The sequence below is a fragment of the Mirounga leonina genome, unplaced genomic scaffold, assembly GCF_011800145.1.
Source record: "Mirounga leonina isolate KUSES-001 unplaced genomic scaffold, KU_Mleo_1.0 Mir_172, whole genome shotgun sequence".
In the NCBI taxonomy this organism is placed as follows: Eukaryota; Metazoa; Chordata; class Mammalia; order Carnivora; family Phocidae; genus Mirounga; species Mirounga leonina.
In genome coordinates this window covers 3074957-3097339 of record NW_023270442.1, presented here as the reverse complement: position 1 = coordinate 3097339, position 22383 = coordinate 3074957, and the positions used below count along the sequence as shown (strand labels likewise).

Below are 22383 nucleotides of genomic sequence, written 5' to 3'. Positions count from 1 at the left end.
AGACAAAAACACACACAAAGGTAAGAGAAAAAAAAAGGAAATTAATTTTATAGTTAAAAGGGACCATTGTGTGTTTGGTTGGTGGATAGGGGAGACAAAAGACAGAAAGACCTAAAAGGATGATGGTGTCATTTGTCATGCAGGGACATTTTCTGGGGTGCATTTCCAAAAAAAACCAAAAACAAAAACAAAAAATAAATAAAACAAGTTTTAAGTAACAAAGATATATCAATTATTCCTTTCATTATTTTTAGTGGCACCATAACACAACACAGAAAATTCCTGATAAATTTCGGAAAGTGACATATTTGAAGAAATACCTGTGTGAGCTTACTCTAGCTTTAGTTGAGTTATGATGCTCATTGTCATTATTTTCCATCTGTATTTTAAACAATCACTAGCTTTCTTTTTAAGTATGAACAAAAGCAAAAAGATTTTATATTCAATAATGATCACAGAAAAACATTTATAGGCCATAACTTCAATAAAATGTTTCCATTGAAAATGTTACTTTCTTTCTGAGTCACAATTCAGAACAAAAGAGGACCAATCCTGTATAATTTCACTACAAAAATTAATTAATAATTTCATAGAAAGAAATCTGCCCTATTATATTACTATTCACTCTGTTTATAGATATAGCATTGTATATATACAGTATGTTCCTCAATTACCACTGAAGAATCCAGGAACTGTTGAATAATCTGAAATCTATTGCATGATTAGTGGGTTTTTGAACAAAAAAACTTTGAGGTGACTATCAAATAGCATGTTTTTCAATAGAGAGCTGGTTTTATTAAATTATCTTTTGGATTTGTAAAGAGTTCTTGTGGTTGCATATTACACAATATATGCAACCTTACACTGTGTCCCTATCTGATGGTCTTTGTTATTCTGGGTATTATTGCGAAAACTGCCAAATTTTATTTTATTTTATTTATTTTTTTAAAGATTTTATTTATTTATTTGTCAGAGATAGACACAGCGAGAGAGGGAACACAAGCAGGGAGAGTGGGAGAGGGAGAAGCAGGCTTCCCACGGAGCAGGGAGCCTGATGTGGGGCTCGATCCCAGAACCCTGGAACCATGACCTGAGCCGAAGGCAGACACCTAACGACTGAGCCACCCAGGTGCCCCAAAACTGCCAAATTTTAGAGCTTAATTTATATTTAAAATTTCTACTGAATGTGCATATGAAGCTAGCTAGTTTCCAAAAAAATGTGAATTTTTTTTTGCCTATAAGCAGCACAAGAGAGCAGAAAGTTAGATAATTATAGGTACTATCATTAGCAAGTAACATTGATATGCTCATTTTTCTTAAAAGTGTAATTTTCAACACTATGTCATCAATATATAATTTAATACTGTTTTAAAAATTGAAAAAAAACACATATAAAAATATAATGTTACATCAAAAATTATAAAAATCTGTATATGAAGATGATATGATGGGGGGGTAAACTAATTAGACCTACAGAAGTTTCAGAAAAGTCTCAGGAATTTTAAATCCAAAAAGATGAAAGCACAAAACTGGATGATCATCAAACATTTAAACAATTGAACTCTCCTGCCCTCTCCTCAGATTTAAGAGAAGATGAATTCCTCTCTCTCACCTCAACAGAAGATGAAAGATCTATTATCTGGATAAGCGGGACCGAAGAAGTTTTGTACTCTGGAATTCTAAACGTAAGGGAGCATGGAGTTGATTTGCCGGACAAACTTTGTGGGAAGCATCTGACACCATTTGACAGAAACTGCTTTTCCAAATTGTCCCGGTAGCTAGTTATGCCAATAATAACTGAACAACCTCAAAATGATACCCAAAAATAGTTACTATTTCACAGACCTCTGTTGATGGGGAAGTTAGAAACCCATCTGATGTCAAAGCTTAAAGAGCCCTACCTTTGTGCAGAGCTTAGGGGTGATTTTTTTCTTACTTTTAAATGCACATATTCAGGCAAGGATCACCAAATACTTGGGGAAAGTTTCCAATGTGAATGACAGAGAGCAAAACAAATAACAACAACAACAAAATAAGTCTAGGAAAAGAAAACCAAATCATGGAGCAAAAATAACTCTGAAGAAATATAATTATCGGAGAGATAAGAGAATATGTTGCATACATTAAATAAATGATCAGAGAATGAAACATTTAACAATTTTAAAAATTGATAAGTAAATTGAAAAATATAAGTGTTAAAAATTTAGGGTAGAGCAAAAGATAAAAGTAGAGACAATGAGAGAAAACACAGGAAATATGGGAGGATTACTTGAAAAAAGCTAACATTTGATTAAGAAATTCTAATACAAAGCAATGGGAAAAAAATTACAAAATAATTGTGCCAAAATCTATCTTACTTCTAAAGGGCATTAATGTCCAGTTTTAAAAGCTAAACAATTCTCTGAAGCAAATAATGTAAAAGCACACTTCGTAGGCCATATCAAGCCTGCTGCACTAAGAGAAAGTGACGGGGGTGGGGGCGGTGGGAAGATCGCAGAGCATGGAGGTGATTCCTAGTGAAAAACTAAAACATGGAGGAATTAGGTGTTCTAACAGTGCTGTTTGTACATGGAAATCCCATGCATGTAATAAATAAACTTTTCATTGTTGATGTGGAGCCTCCGCCTGAATCTATATAAATGATATTAAGCTTGTGGTTTTGGAGTACTCAAGCCAGAACGATTCTTTGAAAGCTGCTGGTTGAATTTAGGGTGCCCCCTTTGAGAGAACGGAAGGTACTGGAAAGTAGCATCTCTTTAGTTGCATTGAAATCTTTCTTAGTATTTGATCTATTAATCTTTATTCCAATTTAAGCTCCTATTTAAAATCAGTTTGTGGACCTTTCAGGCATAGGCATGTGATTTGTAAATCCAAACTTATACTTCAAAACAATCTTGGAAAAACTCCTTCACAAAGCTGAAAATGGATTTCTCTACCATACAAGTTGATTTTTTTCCTTCAGATTTCAATTAAAATAGAACTAAGAGAACAAAGAGAAATTCTACTATAACCTTAGACCCAAATAAAGCAGAGTATATAATAATCTTGGTTGAGATTGAAAGGGCATCTATGTGTGATTCTAGCTGGCTAAACATTTCACAAATTAAAAGAAATAGATTACGCTATCTGAGAGAATTGTTCTATGCTCTGATAAAAAAAAAAAAACTTGATATTTTAAAATGTTAATTTTTCATTTTTTATTTTGAATACTGAAAAATGAGTGGCTGTTTTGCAAGATTATTATCTTCTCTTCATTTGTGCCCAATGAGGTATATAGAACATGCTTACAAAGTGTTAAATGATAGGGTAATGAAAATGTCATGTATCCTTCCCAATCAAAAAGTCTTGCTACACCTGTGATACATATTTTTCACTCAAAATTAAATGTCAGAATGGCTCACATTCGAAGTTTGAATAGTTCAAGTTGTTGATATCAGATTTGTTCACAACTCTCCATGTTTCAAAATTTAGTTTTGTGTCACATCAGTGATTGGATGATCAGTAAGACTTCAGCTAAACCTTGAAGAATTTAATAATTGGTCTAGACCGTAATTGCACCCTAAACCTAGGGCCAGGTGCAGAGTGAGCAGGTGAAATTCACAGGAAATTAATTAGTGACTTACTTAGAATCAGAATCTACTAATAGGAAATTTTTTTTTGCTAAAATTTTCTTGCTTATGCCACACAATCAAGCAAGAGCTGATATTTATTTCTAGGTTAAAGTAGATACATGAATAGTATATAATGAATTATAGATATTTATGAACAAAGAAAAGTAACTGAATGTCAACTAAACTCATGCAAATTAAAATAAATAAATAAAACCATGCTGAGGGTAAAAAATAGTAGCTGAAATGTTCATGACCATAGTAACTGTCTTTTCACAGATAAACCTAAATCTATATTCTAACAAATGCCTCAAAGGCAATGAGTACAGTTATGCTTACAAAACTCTCTTAAACTTTAAGATGAATGATCAGTTCAAACTATAAAGCAAAGGCACAAAAGAAGCATTTCTTCACTATTCAAAACTATGTATATGCTTTAAAAAATGTCTTCAAAATTTCAACAATACAGCCATAAAATCAAGTCTTTTAAATATGGTAACAATTAAACATACCATTTTCAAAAATCTTTTTAAATGCACATATTATCTCATAGAAAAGGAAGGCAAACTCTGAAATATGAAAAAATGATGTGGATGGGGAGACCTGAAGCTAGAGGAGCGGCCATGTAATTGTTTTTCTATCAGTTATTGCAGTCTTGTGGAAAATCTCACTGGTACTCAGACAGCTGAGAGCTTTTGCACAGATCTGTAATACAGAAGATTGGATTTGAATGTCCTCACTAGGGAAAAAAGAAAGAGGGAGATTTGAGGCTTGGACCCCTGCATGGAGCCAGGAATGTCAAAGTTCTTGGAAGCAAGTAAAAGTGTGGGCTAGAAAAAAAATTTGTTTGGCTTGGCCTTGAACCAAATCCCAATTTGGCAAAGGGGGTTGGATAAGAACTTCTTGAAAATTAGTAACTATAAACCTGCTCTCATAGTACAGAAACTCTCAAATCAAGAAATTAATTTAGGGTGCTCCGATGCTTCCACCTTTGGAATGTTCCAGGGCAACTACCCGAAGCAAAAGAATATCTTCTGTGGAAGAATACACCCAAACCCCAGGGCTTGCATGATTCTAGTAAATAGGATTAACAAAATATGAGATCATTTTAAATCATATAGTATACTACTAAACAAGCCACCATGAGTGAGATACTGTTGAGACATACAATGAACTAATATAACTTACATACATTAAAAATATGACCTTTAAAATTTTAATAGTTTTAATGGCAGATATAAGTGAATTAAGAATTAATGAACTAGTAGACAGAACTGAAAAATAACATGGTGAAGGAATGAAACACAATAAAGGTAAAGAGATACGATATTCTAACTTCCCAAATAACAAGTGTAGCATATAACTTGGATTATCAGAAAAAATGAACAGAGAGAATGAGGGAAGACATAATATTCATATTCAAGAAGGTAATGATGACATTTTCCAGAATTGATGAAAGACATGGATCTTCGGATTGAGGAATACAATGAACCTCAAACAGAAAAGATAACTCCACATTAGGACAAGCGATTAAACCTCAAGATACCAAATTAAAGTAGATATCACAAAACCAGCTTAAGAAAAGAAGTCAAAATATTTACAAAGAACAACTTCTAGCAGGCTTTAAAATAAGGGAAGACAGAAGAGAGTAAAATACTCTCTTTAGATTACCAAAGGAAAGTAATTATCAAGTTTGAATTGTATACTCAGCTAAACTATAATTTGAGAACAAAGTCAAACTAAAAAAAAAATTTTTTAAGATACATTTTTTGAGAAATGAATGAAAGCTATGGATCTCTTTTCCATAATATGTGCAGACGATTACAAAGTTGAAGACAATTTTTAAGATTTTCACTATTGTTGAAGCTTGCCCTCTGCTCAAGACCATTGAATTTTCACCCTTAAATCAAGCTGCATCAGAGAGCTGTGTACTGGGGCCACATTCTTTAGATCCTTTATAATAATTCTTTTACTAAATTACTCTGTTTTTACATCTTTGTATTGAATTGAAGTACAATGTTCCCATTAAAGCAACTATGTAATCACTTCTCTCTCAATTGTAATCCTTTTCCAAACCACTGATGACTACATCACATAATCTCACAACTCACATGCACACAATATCTATCATACCTGTTCTGGACCCTGTAGTCTAGTCAACCATACATACATGGGGTGGAGTGAAGAAACATGTTTAAAATGTCCAACTTTAGCCATTCGGACTGGCTGTTCTTTCCTTTTTCTCTCCCTCTCCCCCTTCCTGTCCCTTCCTTCTTGCTTTTCTAAGAAGAAACTTCTAAATAACAGTGGTATTTCAACTCTCTAATTCATATTTAACTTGGTCAGGCAAATTGCTCCCTAAATTCTCTATATAATTCCTTCCACTAGCTATCTAAAGCACATTGCAACAAACACACGCATTACATGTTATATGTATTTACATTTTATATTATAAAAATTATTTATATATAAATATACTTAAAATTATATAAAACACTTACAAATTTTATACATAAAACACACTGATATATATATATAATGGGTCATATTCATACTTTACAGGGCAGTAATTTGTGTTCCACTTCCTCAACTCTTAACTGAATAGAGGATGAAAAGTGCAGTACAGGCTTTGCAATCAGATTTCCTGTTAGGTGGGGCGCCCGGGTGGCTCAGTTGGTTAAGCAACTGCCTTCAGCTCAGGTCATGATCCTGGAGTCCCAGGATCGAGCCCTGCATCAGGCTCCCTGCTCGTCAGGGAGTCTGCTTCTCCCTCTGATCCTCCCCCTCTCATGCTCTCTGTCTCCCATTCTCTCTCTCAGATAAATAAATAAAAAATCTTTAGATTTCCTGTTAGGGGTTGAATTTTGGTTTCTCCATTATTTACCCATATTCCCTTACAGATAAGAAGCTAAACTTTATAGTCTCAATTTTTCTCTTTATATAGATAGCCCTCAGCTTCATCCTCTGTAAAACAGAAGATATTGATAATACCAAATTCTTCAGTTTGTGCTCAAAATCGATTGATTTGATTTATTTTCAGTTCTTAACACAGTGACTAAAATAGAATGAATATTTAGGAACTAGGAACTGATTTGTGTCCCTACCCCCCCCCCCAAACACACCCTCCCCCCACCCCCCACCCCCATCCCCACCCCCACCCACCAATTCATATGTTGAAACCAAAACCTCTAATGTGATAGTATTTAGAGGTGGGTCTTGGGGAGGTAATTAGGCTTAGGGAGGTCATGAAGGTGGAGCCCCATGATGGGATCAATGTTCTTATAAGAAGTGGAAGAAAAACCAGGACTTTGAGTATTCTGGTCTCACTGGCAAGCTTTAAGCTGGCCCAGTCTGAAAGCATTGGATATCTCATTCACTTAACTTCCTTGACTGATATTCAAGACTCACCAAACAGGTTTCTGACTCATATTTCCTTTCCTACATAAAATACTCACAGGTAAAGAATATACCTATTATATATATTCTGCATGTCTGATTTCCAGGACAGTGCTTTCTCATTGTGAATTAGCAAATGTCCTTTCTTATATATATCAGTTTTATAAACACAGAAACCTGCTTCTGAGAGATGGATACATGGAGTAACAAAATCAGGTTTTTGAACATGACCAACTCCATCAGATCAAGGCCATTAAAAATCCTTCATGATGTTGCAACTTTGTAAAAAGTCTTGGGAGAATCTGTTAACCTTCTTCAGCAGGGTGGAGGGATGAGGTGTGGTAGTACCATTCTGCCAAGTTTAATTTCTCTAATATTCAGCTTTAACATTACTTTTCTTCTTGATTGTGCACAAACACCCCCACTCTGAGTGTTCTGTAGTGTCAGTAATAATTCATTTTTCTTTCTGTCTCTCACCTTTCATCTCTCTTGTTTTCCCTCTCTTAAAAAATAGAATTCTTGAATCTAGGATAATGGTTTCTTCCATTAGAGTCCCAGAACTCACTTGCTCATTCTTTTGGGATACTGTCTTCTCTCCTGAACCACATAGCATTTGCACAAAGAACATTACCTATCCAAATCCTCTCGTCATTAAGAGAAATGATAAGGGCTGACATGTTTGGGGGGCATTATTTGAAGCATGTAGTAAATGACTGATGACAGATTGGTGAATATTTCTGGCACTTCTATAAAAAACATATAGTTACTCTCAGTAAAAATGGAACAAGGAGTGACAATACTGGTGGAATTACAATGATTTTATCTGTTCTGTCTCTGTTGTCCACTAGGACAGTTCTTCACAGGAGGGCTCATGGTTTTCTTCACAGGACAGCTCATGCCTTTTACAGAGCCCTTACACCATACATGTCAGGATCATGCCAGGGCCAGGACCAGCAGAGGAGGGACACTTTGGAACAATAGTGTCCTCACTATTTTCTTTACTGTCCTTTTGGACTATGCAATGTAGTTCTATATCCCAACCAATAGAGTCCCCCTCTTATAATTAATTATCATTTCCTAATTTAGCTTCTTCTTTTAATGGGAAAAAAATCACAATTTCACAATGATGAAATTCTATATGTGAAAAGAAGTGCTGTAAATTGTTTTAACTTCTTAGAATTAGCTTATTCTATTACTCAAAATGCCATAATTTATAGGAAAAAGCTCAGTTTTCAAAACATAATTTTGAAATAAATTCTAGTAGACAGATAATTTTTATAGATGGCTTCATAAATATATAAGATTTCTACATTTTACAGTATGACTTTTACAACTACTTACAGAAGAAATCTTACAGATAAATGAAAAACAAACATATTTCAGAATATTCAGCCATCAAATTTGACATGTCAGTAGTTGTTTTTCTACCACCAAGATTCTAAATATTAAATTTGCTCCCCTAAAATTGAACTTTGGTGATTTTGTTAAACTCTTCCATCTTTATTAAAGATGAAAACTTTCCCACTCTCTATTAAAAGTATTCTCAAGAAGAAAAGGGCAATGGAAATGTCTTCCCAGCCCTACTTTATTAAAAGAAAAAAAAAAAAGTACACATCGAAGAAAAATAAAAGCCCAATCACACAAGAACACTGAAGGTCAGCTTGAATTAACCAACATACTTTGAAATCACTGACTCACTTTGAACTCCATGGGAGCGTACTATTTTCCAGGTTTCTGATGCCACCTCTTTGACATCCACTTGATAGTGATGAATAGGCACACCTCCATGGGAGTCCGGCTTGTTGAAAGAAACCTTGGCTGTGGTCTGTGACAGCTCTATAATCTTCACTCCATAGGGACTGGATGGCACATCTACGAAAAAGTGAAAACAAAGGAAATGTAAGCCAGGTAATATGGATGGCCATTATTAAGACTTAATGGTATCCTGACAATTAGGAATAAAGGAAAATTGCTCCCTATGTCACTTAATATATTTGAATTAGAGAGCTTGCATAAACTGCTGAATGATGCTTTCAAACTGCAAGAAAGTATACATTAGTCAATCTTTATAACTATAGAAAATGAAGAGTAAAATATTATCAAATTTCATTGATTGAGGCAATAATTTTACTTCTTCCTTTTCTATACAGTATGGGGATTTTATTTGCATTCAAGGAAAACAAGCTCCTGTGTGTGTGTGTGTGTGTGTGTGTGTGTGTGTGTGTGTGAAAGAGAGAAAGGGATGGAGGGAGAATGCAGGTATAATTAAAAATATAAGAAGAAACAAAGACTTTATTGAATCATTAGCATAAATATCTTTTGTGAAGATGTGAGATTTATTTTCTTTTTGTTTATTAAAATTATGTTAATAATTTTGGGGAAAGTGTTAAGTTTAGAGCAAATGTCATTATGAACTAAATAAAACTGCAAACTACCTATTTTACTTTCACTTATGTATTATTTAGCTAAAATAAAGCTTTATGTGGAATATTTAAGTTGTAATCCTTATATTTTAAAAACAGCTATAAAATCTGTCTTGTGTGTTTTTGTGTCAATCCATTACACACATTATTTCAAGCTCAATAATGTATGCTGAATGAAACTTTATTTTCCAGTATACAAAACCTTATAAACAATTAGCAAAAATGCTAAAGAGGCAAAAGGAGAAAATAATAGAGAAAAAAGTCTCATGAGGAAATTAATGAAACTTCTACTCCAGAAACATGAAGAATTAGAGGTACGTTAAGTATTGAAGGGATCTCTCTCAGTTTCTCTTTCTCCTCCGCCCTCTTTTTTTTTTTTTTTAAGTAATCTCTACACCCAACCTGGGGCTTGAACTCATGACCCCAAGATCAAGAGTCACACACTCTAGTGACTGAGTCAGCCAGGTGCCCCTCTTCTCTTTCATTTCAGTATCACATTTGAAATAATCATAAAGTTGTAAATTTACATATAATTTACTTAAAATATATACATATATTATAAAAATATATAAGGGGTGCTTGAGTGGTACAGTCTGTTAAGCATATGACTCATGGTTTCAGGTCAGGTGGTGATCTCAGGGTCGTAAGATCGAGCCCTGTGTCAGGCTCTGCGCTCAGTGTAGAGGCTGCTTAAGACTCTCTCTCCCTTTGTCCCTGCTCCCTGATCTCTCTCTCTCTCTCTCTAAAATAAATAAATCAATCAATCTTTAAATATATATATATGTAAATATATCATCTCTGAAATTAATTTTGTAAAAACAAAAAAAAACTTGATTGAAAATAACATGTAAATGCAAATTCCTGTTCTGATACAATCAAAGATTCATATAAAAATCTCTAATGGCTATCAAAAGTCAAGTGTGCCTTATATGCTATACTTGAAAGAGAGCACTGTGGATCACATAAAAATATGCCTTATAAATGGTACTGAGCAAAAGCCAGGAGGGCAGGTTTATGGCCTTTTAGATATGAATATTGTAGAGACATCCAACAGTGTACATTTCAGCTCTAATTAGTAACTGTAAATTATTTGGATATCCTATTAAGTGCATTATGGGATAACTCTAAGGTTTGGAGATTAATGTGCAGAATACTGATGTATTCCAAGTCATATGACTATTAAAATCTTACCTGGAAATAAAAATTTTATTTTATTTATTTTATTTTTTTAAATGTTTTATTTATTTATTCATGAGAGTCAGAGAGAGAGAGAGAGAGAGAGAGAGGCAGAGGCAGAGGCAGAGGGAGAAGCAGGTCCCTGCCTAGCAGGGAGCCCGATGTGGGACTCGATCCCAGGACCCTGGGATCATGACCTGAGCCAAAGGCAGACGCTTAACCATCTGAGCCACCCAGGCGCCCTGAAATAAAAATTTTAAATGACCTTAAAGATCTATGAAAGTTGCCATACATAAACATTATCATAGTTTCATGCTTCTTTAATCCCAGATTATGACTGTAGGTTCTTTTCATCTATAGGCTTGACCTAAAGTTTGCATTAAATATAAATATAAATATAAATATAAATATATATATACTATATATATGTGTGTGTGTGTGTGTGTGTATATATATATATATATATACACACCCACACGCTGATTGTTTATAATAAGACTGCCAATTCTTCACTTCATGCCCATTTACTCTCTAATGTCAGCCAGGTCTAAATTGGACATCACAGCAATTATAATCTTCAGTTTAAGGATATATTTAAAAAGGAAAAGTGCTAAGTATTGAAGGGGGGAGGGAGAGATGCGATACATCTCGGGCTCCACCTCTGACCATACATTCAGAATAGACATGGTCTTTGGTTCTTATTCAGACCACAGAGGCATGCACCATTAGCTGAGCTGTGCCCTTGACATGAGACAACCACAGAGAAATAAGAGGCTTTTTTTTGTTAGCACAAAGGTACCATTACCAAAACTTGAGCCAGTGGGTATCTTTATCTAGCCAGATAGTCTATTTTCAGACAGGCTGACTCTTACCCTGGGTTTTCATTTGTATTTATTTTTTGTTGGACTCCTCTTTCTGTTACCTGACTAAAAGGAAAAACATGGTTGACTTGCAGCTCTCGTATCTTCCTAAATACTTTTTTTCTTTTACATTCTGATTTTATATGTCCAACCACTTGCTGACTACCAAATTATTCCATACTTATATACATGCATGCATATGTGTGTGTGTGTGTGTGTGTGTGTGTAACATTGAGAAAAGTGACTGGACTATGCTCAGTCCCCAGGAAATAGATGATGAATTAAACATTTCAGTAATTAAAAATAATATACAAAGGTACAGAACCTATTCAAGTGAATAGGGTCTAATATGCCTAGAACCAATATCTCTAATTCATCCCTCCACTCTCCACTGTTGTATAGTCACGTTCATCCTCAAGTCTATCTCTTATATACATCACAATAAGTCACAAAGTTATTTTCATCATTCCCACATCATAATTCTTGTGTTCTACTCTTCCTTCCTGTTTCCACGTTAAGCCCAAATCTTATCTGCCTCTATCTGCAATGATTAGTGGCTCTTGGCTTCCTTTTCTATTGGACATCTCACCAAATTTCAATCCATATGGCATGTAAATGCAAAATCAATCTTTCTAAAGCACCACTCCAATCACGTCACTTCCTTGAGTAGGGTATTCAGAAGCTTCCTCCTCTTTATAACATCAAGCTTAGACTTTTCAGTCTGGCTTTCAATATCTTGAATTATCTAATCTCACTGGGTCTATGCAAACAGAGGATCATATTGTAGAAGACTATCAAACACAGTCCTATGTTTCCAATGGGGCTTGTGGATATTGAATTCCATGCGCAAAGCTCCCATCATTGTCAGCATGTATTTCTAAACTGCTTCCTAGCACCTTCCATTTCAATAATTAATGAATGTCACCCATCACTGAATGAATAGAACAATTGTACAAACACGTGTTTCTTTCTTTATTATTTATTTTCACCTCTACTAGAACCAGCGTAGAGTTAGATGAAGAGCCTGGATATATATCTTCAGAATCTATGGATCCAAAGTCTGGCCCTGCTACTTTTTTTAACTGCAATCTTGGACAAATTCTTTGTATTTTCATCAATATTTTTTCTTACTAAAGTGGAAATTAGAGTAATATCCACTGCTAAGATTGCTAATAAGGATCAAGTAATGCAATACACAAAACAGAACCTAAGATATACTTGGCAAAAGTTAGTCACCGTCATTTTGTTATCTCTCCCTGATAACCATATCCCTGCTATTGCATTATTGTGTATCCACAATGTCAATATTTTATTTTATTTTTTTAAATTGAGGTATTATTTATTTATGACATATTTACAGACTTACAATTTTTTTTTTTTTTTTATCCAATACATCATCCTGTGTAGTATCTTAAGAATGAACATCATATTCTGGGAGAAAAATTCAAGTGTCTTAATAATTTATGCATAACCCAACATCTTTTGGATCACAAAATACCATCAATTTGGCTTCAGAGAACACAGATCCCTGTGTAGAATTTTTTGTAGTCAAGGAACAAAGTAAATTCAACAACATAAAGTTACTTAGTTGACCCTGAGTGTAATATTTTAGTTAAATGGAAGGTAAGAGATATAACATTGAGGTTCAGCTTAGAGATGTGGAGGGTGTATGATAGCAAAGAATTGGTGCCATTATCTAGGAGCAGGACAAAAACAATCTTTAGCAGACTGTTGTAGGAATTGCTGTATGACCCTGAGCAAATTAACTGCATTGGCTATTAGTTTCCTCAAAAAAAAAAAAAAAAAGGTAACAATGTCAACACTAAATTTGCCATTGTGAGGATAAGTTGGTGGATATAAATCACTGGAAAATCACAAATACTATTTTCACTTATTCTTTCTTTAAAAAGGCTGTCAGTGTATAAATAATGTTGATAAACATTTTGATATTTATATACGTGCCTAAAGCTTGATCAAAGTATAAAAGTGAAAACTTCCAAAAAGTCTGCCTTGGTGATTATTTTATCTTGTGAAAGGTAATAAACAATGAAAAAAAAAAAGTCACTCTTCTCTGACTTTAATGCTGATAAAACAAAATAATGGAATTAAATAAAGAGGAACTATGGGATGCCTGGGTGGCTCAGTCAGTTGGGCGTCTTGGTTTCTGCTCAGGTCATGATCTCTGGGTCTTGGACTCCTCACTCCATGGGAAGTCTGCTTTTCCCTCTCCCTCTGCTCCTCCCTCTGCTTGCATGTGTGCATGCTCTCTCTCTCTCTCTCAAATAAATAAATAAATAAAATATTTAAAAAAATAAGGAGGAACTAGTAAGTGAAGTGAAACATAGAGCCTTATTTAAAAAAATAAAAAAGAGCAGGGCAATCAGATATATACAGAGATGTTTGAAAACAGATTCAAAATAATACATCAAATATCATATTCCTCTGTCTAACAAAAAAAAGCATCCCAAAGTAAAGATACACTTTATAAAGTAAAATTCTGAAAGTATATGTCCAAAGATACACATGTGGAAGAAAAGGAAGGGAGCTCATGAATATAATGTGAGTATACATAAGATCGTGGATGAGTAAATGTTTTAGAAACATTTTTAAAGTGGGATGAATCATAGAATTACAAAACAGTATTTCCTTAGGCTTCAGGATACACTGAGATATAATATGTTGAAGACAACAGCAACAACAAAGATTAGCTCTGTGTATGTGTTTTAGCTCTTCACACTCTTCCTCAACTGCATCCACAATTCCCAACAAATATAAATAGATTTCTCAATATCAAGAGTGAAATAGAATTCATCAAGCAAATTCACTCAAATTGTATCCTATCACTTCTGGATAAACCTAAAATGGAAGGCTATCTTCCTCTTTCTTTGAAGGCCAAACCCTATATCTTTGAATGTAATTTCTTTAACTTTGCTCTTCTCCAGATCACTGCGTTACCAGAGAGCTCTTCTCTTCCCTTTTGTATTTTTAGTCTTTTGTATGTTTAGTCTTTCTTGTGCCTTATTACCATGAACTATAAAGATCTCTCACATGACACACTTTCTTCAGTCTTACTCTATTCTCAGGTTATAAAATCTTTTTTTTTTTTTCTTTTCTTTCCTGTCACGCTGTTTCAACAGGCTGTTCCTAATTTCTGCCCTAACATCTTTACTTCTGGGAATTTGGTTTTCTCAAATGCTGGAAGCTGGTGACAAAGGTATGGTTCAGAGTCATGGACTCAGCTCTTTCCCCACAGATGAGGATGTGGTATGGCTAAAGTTAGATCAGTTGGAAGAGTTTGATATTTGTCAACCTTCCCTTAAGTGCAAGTACTCAAGTGAGTATTTGGCCAGAATGGTGCTTTAAATCTAGGTAATAGAAATATCTTAGACATTTTCTGTTGACACATCACATCCATTTCTATCATCTAAGCTATTCCCTTTTTCCATGTCCCAGACTTATTTGCTGGCATGGTTTTAAGTGCTATGAAGGTACTCAGGATGAGATGCTTGAGTAAGCCATTTAGAATACTGACGGGGAGGGAACACCACTCCCACTTTTCTGAGGAGGTGCATCGGGACAAGAGGACCTACAGATGTGAATGAAGGCAGAAGCTGACTCCATACTCCACAGGCTATTCACACAGTTTCTGTAACGGGGTGGCTCTGAAGTCAACAGAGGGGTAACTTGGCAGTCGGGTTTCCTGACCTCCAGTTAGCAGTTGCAGACGACCTCTGAACTGCACTTTGTTAATTCGTGACCTGAAGCCAAAAGACTGGTGACTCTCTTGTCTTCCCTTTCCTCTGCCTTTTCAATGATTTTATAGCCACCCAACTGTCAATATTAAGTTCTTCTCTGCTTGGTTTCTTTGTCAGTCTCCATCTGATAAAAGACCCAAGTATTAAGGGAATTGTCACATAAAGGACTGACCTTTCTGGATTCAGCAAGACTTTGTAATGTGCGATATCGTATCAATTGCATGCACCTTGGGGACTATGCTAAGATGGGTTCCATCTGCTTCTGCTCTGAGTGGTCACTTTATTTCCAGTAAGATTTTGTACATATTTTTCCTATTTCAATTGTAAACTTAATCTAATAGCAAATTTGCAACACATCTAAAACCTTATAAATTTCTTATTTCACTACCTATCTGGTTTTCTCCAATTGCCAAATCTAAAAGCATTGTTCTCCTGATCTTTTCACAACACTTGATCACACATCTTTAAAATTTTCTTCGTACAAGTGGTTATATTAACTTTCTGAATAATTGTTTTTCATTGTATTTGTTCCTATATATATATATATATTTTTTTTTTTAATTCATGAGAGACAGAGCGAGAGAGAAAGGCAGAGGGAGAAGCAGGCTCCCAAGGAGCAGGGAGCCCGATGCAGGACTCGATCCCAGGACCCTGAGATCATGACCTGAGCCGAAGGCAGACGCTTAACCATCTGAGCCACCCAGGCACCCTGTTCCTATATTTTTAAGTCCAACGATTAACCTGAGGTAACCCAGGGATCTCTCCTTAATTAAATCATTTTTACCTCTAATAGCCTCCATTGAAGTGCTCATTCACTCCTGAGGTATAAGTGGAAATTACTTCCCTCTATAATACTCACAAGTCATGGACTCCCATATCTCATTATTAATAAGGCATTTCAACTATGACTAATAAACAAATTAAATAAAACATACTAAATCCTTTATACATTCAATAATTCATCTAAACTTACTACAAGCCAGGCAGTTTTCTATGTTGGGGGTAAAAGTGAGATAGCAATCCCTACTCTTATGGTGGTTACATTGTAATTACATAAAAGTAATTATATATATAAATTATTTATTGTAAATACTGTGGTCAAAAATTGAGCAGGCAAGGGAGATGGTTGAGGGGGATAGGGATGAAAGTTGAAGTGTTGTAGTATTAAAAATAAAATAAGACAAAATCAGAGGAGACTCTTAACTATAGGAAACAAACTGAGAGTTGCTGGAGGGGAAGGGGGGAGATGGGGTAACTGGGTGATGAGCATTAAGGAGGGCACTTGATGTAATGAGCACTGGGTGTTACATGTAACTGATGAATCACTAAACTCTACCTCTGAAACTTATAATACATTATATGTTAATTAATTGAATTTAAATAAAATTTTAAAAAAAGAAAAAAGAAATTGGGTGAACAAGAATATCTTTGCTAAAAAAGGTAATATTTAACCAAGGACCTAAAGGAAGGAAAAAGAAAAGTATGGAAATGCTAGGAAGAGAAAATAGTAAGTATAAATATGAGCTATGCCTTGGGTTTTTAAAGAAGGGGGATGATCTGTGCAGAACATGACTAAGGTGGGATAAAGGAGAGAAAGGTCAGAGAAGCCAAGGAAGGCAGGTTAAGAAGAAACACTGTGAAGCCTCACAGGCCTTTATAATTATTATGGCTTCATCTCTGGGCAAAATGTTAAGCCACCAAAATGCTTTGAGCAGAAGAGAATATGTTTTTTGTTTGTTTGTTTGTTTTTGTTTTTAAAGAAGTTCTCTTGTTTTTCATTTTTTTTTTTTAAACTATACTCTAAGGGGGCATAGGCCAAAGCAGGAAGACCAGTTTAGGGATTTATGGAACAATCTATATTAAAAGCAAAGCAAACCAAACAACCAAACAAATAAAAACAACCAGAATACAGAATTTGATTTCATGAAACCAATGAGATCTTAAAATACCTTCCAATAGAATCAACAAGACCCATCAAAGGGTTAGGCCTGAGTAAATAAGTAGATTCAAGGATGACTGAAAAGGGACAACTGAAAAGGGTCAGTTGCCATTTACTGAGATGGAAGGAATACCAAAGGAAGATATGTAGGGGTGAATATAGGAGATTGGCTTTGGCTATCTGGACATCTGGACATTTGCATTACCTATAAAACATCTAAACGGAGAGGGAATTAAGCAATTGGATATAAAAGTACAGCATTCAGGGAAAAGATCCAAGCTGAAGATATATATTGGAGTTACAGGTGGAATACAGGTGGTATTTAAATCTGTAAGAATTTAGTATATAAAGGATATGAGTTTATATAAAACAAAAAGAGATCCAAAAATTGAGGCATGGTGATTTTTAACAGGTCAGAGATTTATAACAACTAGCAAAAGATATCAAGCAGAGTCCAGTGAGGAAGAAGGAAAACCAGAAAAGGATGGTGACATGCTAGCTAAGTTGGAGGTTGGAGAGATGATTCAAGGAGAAAGAAGTGATTAACTGGTTAATATTCTGGCACTAGATCAAGAAGTATGAGGATTGAGAATGGGCCCCTGGATCAAGCATGAAAAACCTCAACGGCTACCTTAATAATAGGTTTTATAGAGCAGTAAAGGTAAAAACCCAACTGGAAGAGTTTGTGACAGAATGAGAGGAAAATAATTAGGCACAGCAAATATAATCAATTCTTTTGTGAAGTTTATTTATTAAGGAGGGGGAGGGGGCAGAGAAATGATGCAGTGGCCAGAAGAATTTATAAGGTCAGGATGATTTTTTTAAGATAAGAATTATTTTCCACCACAGAAATAAAAAGCTTACTTTTTCTTTTTTACCCTGACACCCACCAGAACAACAACAAAAAAGCAATCCATTTGCTGTTACACACACACACACACACACACACACACACACACACATATATACATACATATTAAGAATATAATATATATTCTATTATCTCCCTTTCTGGAACAGTAGACATTAAGATGTTTGAATTTACACTTATAAATTTTAGGTTAATTAGAGAAACATGGAAACTGACAATTGACCCATACCCTATGTCATCTTGAGATCCGTCTCTACAGTGCTACCAACATAGAAGGATTGTGCTGCTTTATAACTAAAAACTCCAAACTTCCCTTGCTATATACATGATGTAGGCGAATGTAAACATGCTAAATGTTTTTAAGGACATGCATAATTTGACCACCTCACTACTTTCCTGTTCTCATCACCATCATTGATCCCCTCAAACCTCCAGTTTGGCCTCCAGTCTCCTGGTTACTGTAGGGTCCATGCCATTTCACAGCATGGTACCCTTGATTCTTGCCATTTCTCCCTTTCTTTTCAAAGGATCTGTTTCTACTCAGTCTTTCAGACTGAACTCAGAAGTTGACACCTATTTGAAACCCTCCCCAAGAATTCCAAACAGAATTCAATTTTTTGTTCCCAAGCATTTCACCTACATTTCTACTGCAACCCTTTTCTTGTGTACTCTAACTTCAATGTAAAGATCAGAGGCCATATATTACTCATCCCCTGATTCCCAAGGTCTAAAACAGTGCCTGGTACTTACTAGAAACTCATTATACACATGTTAAGTGTGAACTGATTAAAAATTGATGCAAGCAGGGGCTCCTTGAAAATAATATCTAGCTATCCTAATTTCCTCTTTTTTTTTTCCCCAGAGGAGCAGGGGAATTACAAAATTAAGCTGATGCCATACATGGTTTCTGAAGACATGCAAAAGTTTGTCTCCTAGTTTTGGAAAAAAGAGCAGGATGTATACTTTTCCAGGCTAGATAATAAAACTGATCATGTAAGAGAAACTTGGCTTTGTATTCAGTTGAAGAAAGTCTGTTTCCAAATGAACCAACTTTCAACTGCTTTCAAGTTTTATGTAACAAGGGTCTGGATAAAATATGATTCAGATATAAGGACACGCAGATTGACTATAATTCCATAAATACAGAATTCTGTTCAATTTATCCAGGTTAGACTGTAAGCAGGTTTCTATTCTCAAACATGACTTGATAGACTTCTCCATGACTTAGGTGAAAATACAGATGACCACAGTTCATGTTATTTTTGAATTAAGTCGATCCTGGAAAGAGGGCTAAAACATTGGATTTGACAGGGTCTCAGTAGGCTAAAAAGATGTGTCCAAATGGACAAGATGAGATTTAATAGGGTTAGGTACAGGGTCCTGACTGAGGTTAAAATAAAAATCAATTGTGAAGCACAGCATGCGAGAACTCACTTAAGAGCAGTTTGTGTGAAAAAGATACAGGACTAGAAGGAAAAAAGTGGCAAAATCACATGAAATTTTGTATCCTTTAATAGAAATATAGTGTCCACTATAAGTGAGGTCATTATCCCACAATCAAGTTTTACTATGCATTGGTCTATAATGTCTAAATCTATGTATTTTTTTCCCTAGACCTATGTCTTACATCTAAAGAGACATTTAACAAACTGATTTTTAGCCAAAGAAAAGTGATCAGTATGAACTACAGCTTGGCCATAATAGTAGCTAGCTAATATTTAACATGCCCTGTGCTGGTGCTTTGAATTCATTTTCTCACTTAGTCTTCACACAATTCTGATCAGGTGGATCTTGGAATGGCTTCTGTAGAGCACTGGGACCCCCTTCAGGATGGAAGCACCCATTCCCAATGTGAGATATGTTCCCTGCCAGCTTACAGCAGAGTCCCTCCCCTAAAAGTGCTCAGGAGAAGGTGACTTTATCAGAAAAACCTATCACCTAATGAGGCAAATGGGAGCTCATCATATTAAGATTTAATATGAAAAAGTTTACAGTTAAGAGTTAAATATAACAAAGATGAAGTAAGAAAGTCAAAATTATGAATGAAATCATTTGATAATGTTTAAAAGTTAGATTAAAAGTCATTGGACAAAAACTATAAAAAATACACATATACATATATAGACTGCCTTGTCAGATCATGCTCTATTAGAAGTAGAAAACTATAAGGAAGGAATGATAATTGTTAACTATATGGTTGCAATTTGATTTACCTTTATGTATTCTACATCTTTAATTTGCTCCAAGACAGGTATTTAAATCGAAAAAGAAATATGTTTTCTAGCTAGAAAAAAACATTATCACCCTAAGAAGTGAACTTGAAAAAAAAAAAATTCATGAAGAAGTCTTTTAAAAAAAAACAACTCTCTGTCCCTGTCTTCATCTAATTGTATTCGTATTTGATATTTCAATAAAAAGTTAATATAACAAAATTGGTTATCAAACACACATGGGAAATATCTGATATTTCCCATGTAATTGTAGTTTTCTAAAGATAGAAGTGAAATACCCAGCTCACAAATATAAGTGGTGTTTATATGCCAATTTCCACACACTATTATACCATACACTTCCATATCCTGCCAAATAAAGACTATACCACCATTGTTAAGAACAGTACTATCATCATACTTATTATACTTATTATTATACTTATTATACATACCATACTAATTATACTTATTATATTTTATTTTATTTTTATTTTTTTAAAGATTTTATGAGACTGACGCGCTGCCCACTGCACTAAGGCGGCACCCTAAAGATTTTATTTATTTATTTGACAGAGACAGAGACAGCGAGAGCAGGAACACAGCAGGGGGAGTGGGAGAGGGAGAAGCAGGCTTCCTGCTGAGCAGGGAGCCTGATGCGGGACTCGATCCCAGGACGCTGGGATCATGACCTGAGCCGAAGGCAGCCGCTTAACGACTGAGCCACCCAGGCGCCCTATACTTATTATTATACTTTAAAACGGTGTCTAAATAAACTACTGTATTTTAGAGTAAAAATTATACCTTCATATTCAAAAACACAAGATGTCTGCGAATCAATGATTATTTAATATGCAAAAATTCTTTTTAATATTTTAAAACCATTTTTAAGATCACATATAGAAATTATATATACACACACATAAAAGATTGGATTTTTTTTTATCAAGAATGCTATCTATATTCACAAGTTATGTTGCTTTTCTTAAGCTACTATATCTTAGGTGTATTTGTTTATTGGCCTTAGTTTCCTTTTTTCTTTCTTTTTTTTTTTTTTTTTTTTAGTAGGCTCCATGCCCAATGTGGAGTCCAATGCAAGGCTTGAGCTCACAACCCCAAGATCAAGACTAGAGCTGATTTCAACCGACTGAGACACTCAGGTGCCCTTATTCTTTTTTAAAAATGTAATTTCTATTTATAGAAAACTTGTAAGTAGTGCACAGAACTTATCTTTTTTTAATTTTTTTTTTAAGATTTTATTTATTTATTCATGTGAGACAGAGAGAGAGAGAGGCAGAGGGAGAAGCTGGCTCCCAAGGAGCAGGAAGCCCAATGCAGGATTCGATCCCAGGACCCTGAGATCATGACCTGAGCCGAAGGCAGACGCTTAACCATCTGAGCCACCCAGGCACCCTTTTTTTTTTTAATCTTTTTTTTTTTAAGATTTTATTTATTTATTCATGAGAGACAGAGAGAGAGAGAGAGAGAGAGGCAGAGGGAGAAGCAGGCTCCCAAGGAGCAGAAAGCCCGCAGAACTTATCTTTTTAATGTGAGCCATTTAGAGTAAGTTGACATGGTGTCAACTTTAGTGTGTATTTACTATAACAAAACACTCTCCTACATAAGCTCTAGAAAACAATTAAATTACTATCTAATCCAAAGATTACAATCGAATTTCACCTGTCATCCCAGTAATGTCCTTTATAACAAAAGATGCAGGCATGGCATTTATTTGTTATATTTATCTTTACTGTCTTTTAATATAGAAAATTTCCTTAATCATTCCTTTGCACGGCTTTGACACTTTGAAGGCTGGTTATTTTGTAGATGGTACCTCAATTTGGATTTGTCTTCTCTTTCCTCATACTAGATTCTGATTATGCACTTTTGGCAGGAAAATTATAATTGTTATCCTGTGTTGTTCTCGTTGCCTATTTCTGGTAGCACCCAAGTTTAATTTTCTCATTAATGGAGATGTTAATTTTGATCACTTAATTAAAGTAGGATCTGGTAAGCTTACAACTATAATGTTGCTGTTTTCTCTTGTAATTAAAAAATAATTTGGAGGTAGGCACTTTAAAAGTATATCCATTTATTTATTTATTTATTTTGTCATCTAACTTGCTAATTTTTTTCTCAGCATAT

General features: G+C 34.8%; 1 protein-coding gene across 1 annotated transcript in view; it reads right to left on the bottom strand.

Moving 5' to 3' along the window:
* Positions 1-22383, bottom strand: part of NCAM2 (neural cell adhesion molecule 2) — a 517151-nt gene that overhangs the window by 73241 nt on the left and 421527 nt on the right. Inside the window, exon 12 of the mRNA XM_035017513.1 lies at positions 8703-8876. Coding sequence (XP_034873404.1) covers positions 8703-8876 — 174 coding nt within the window. The remainder of the gene's footprint in view (positions 1-8702; positions 8877-22383) is intronic.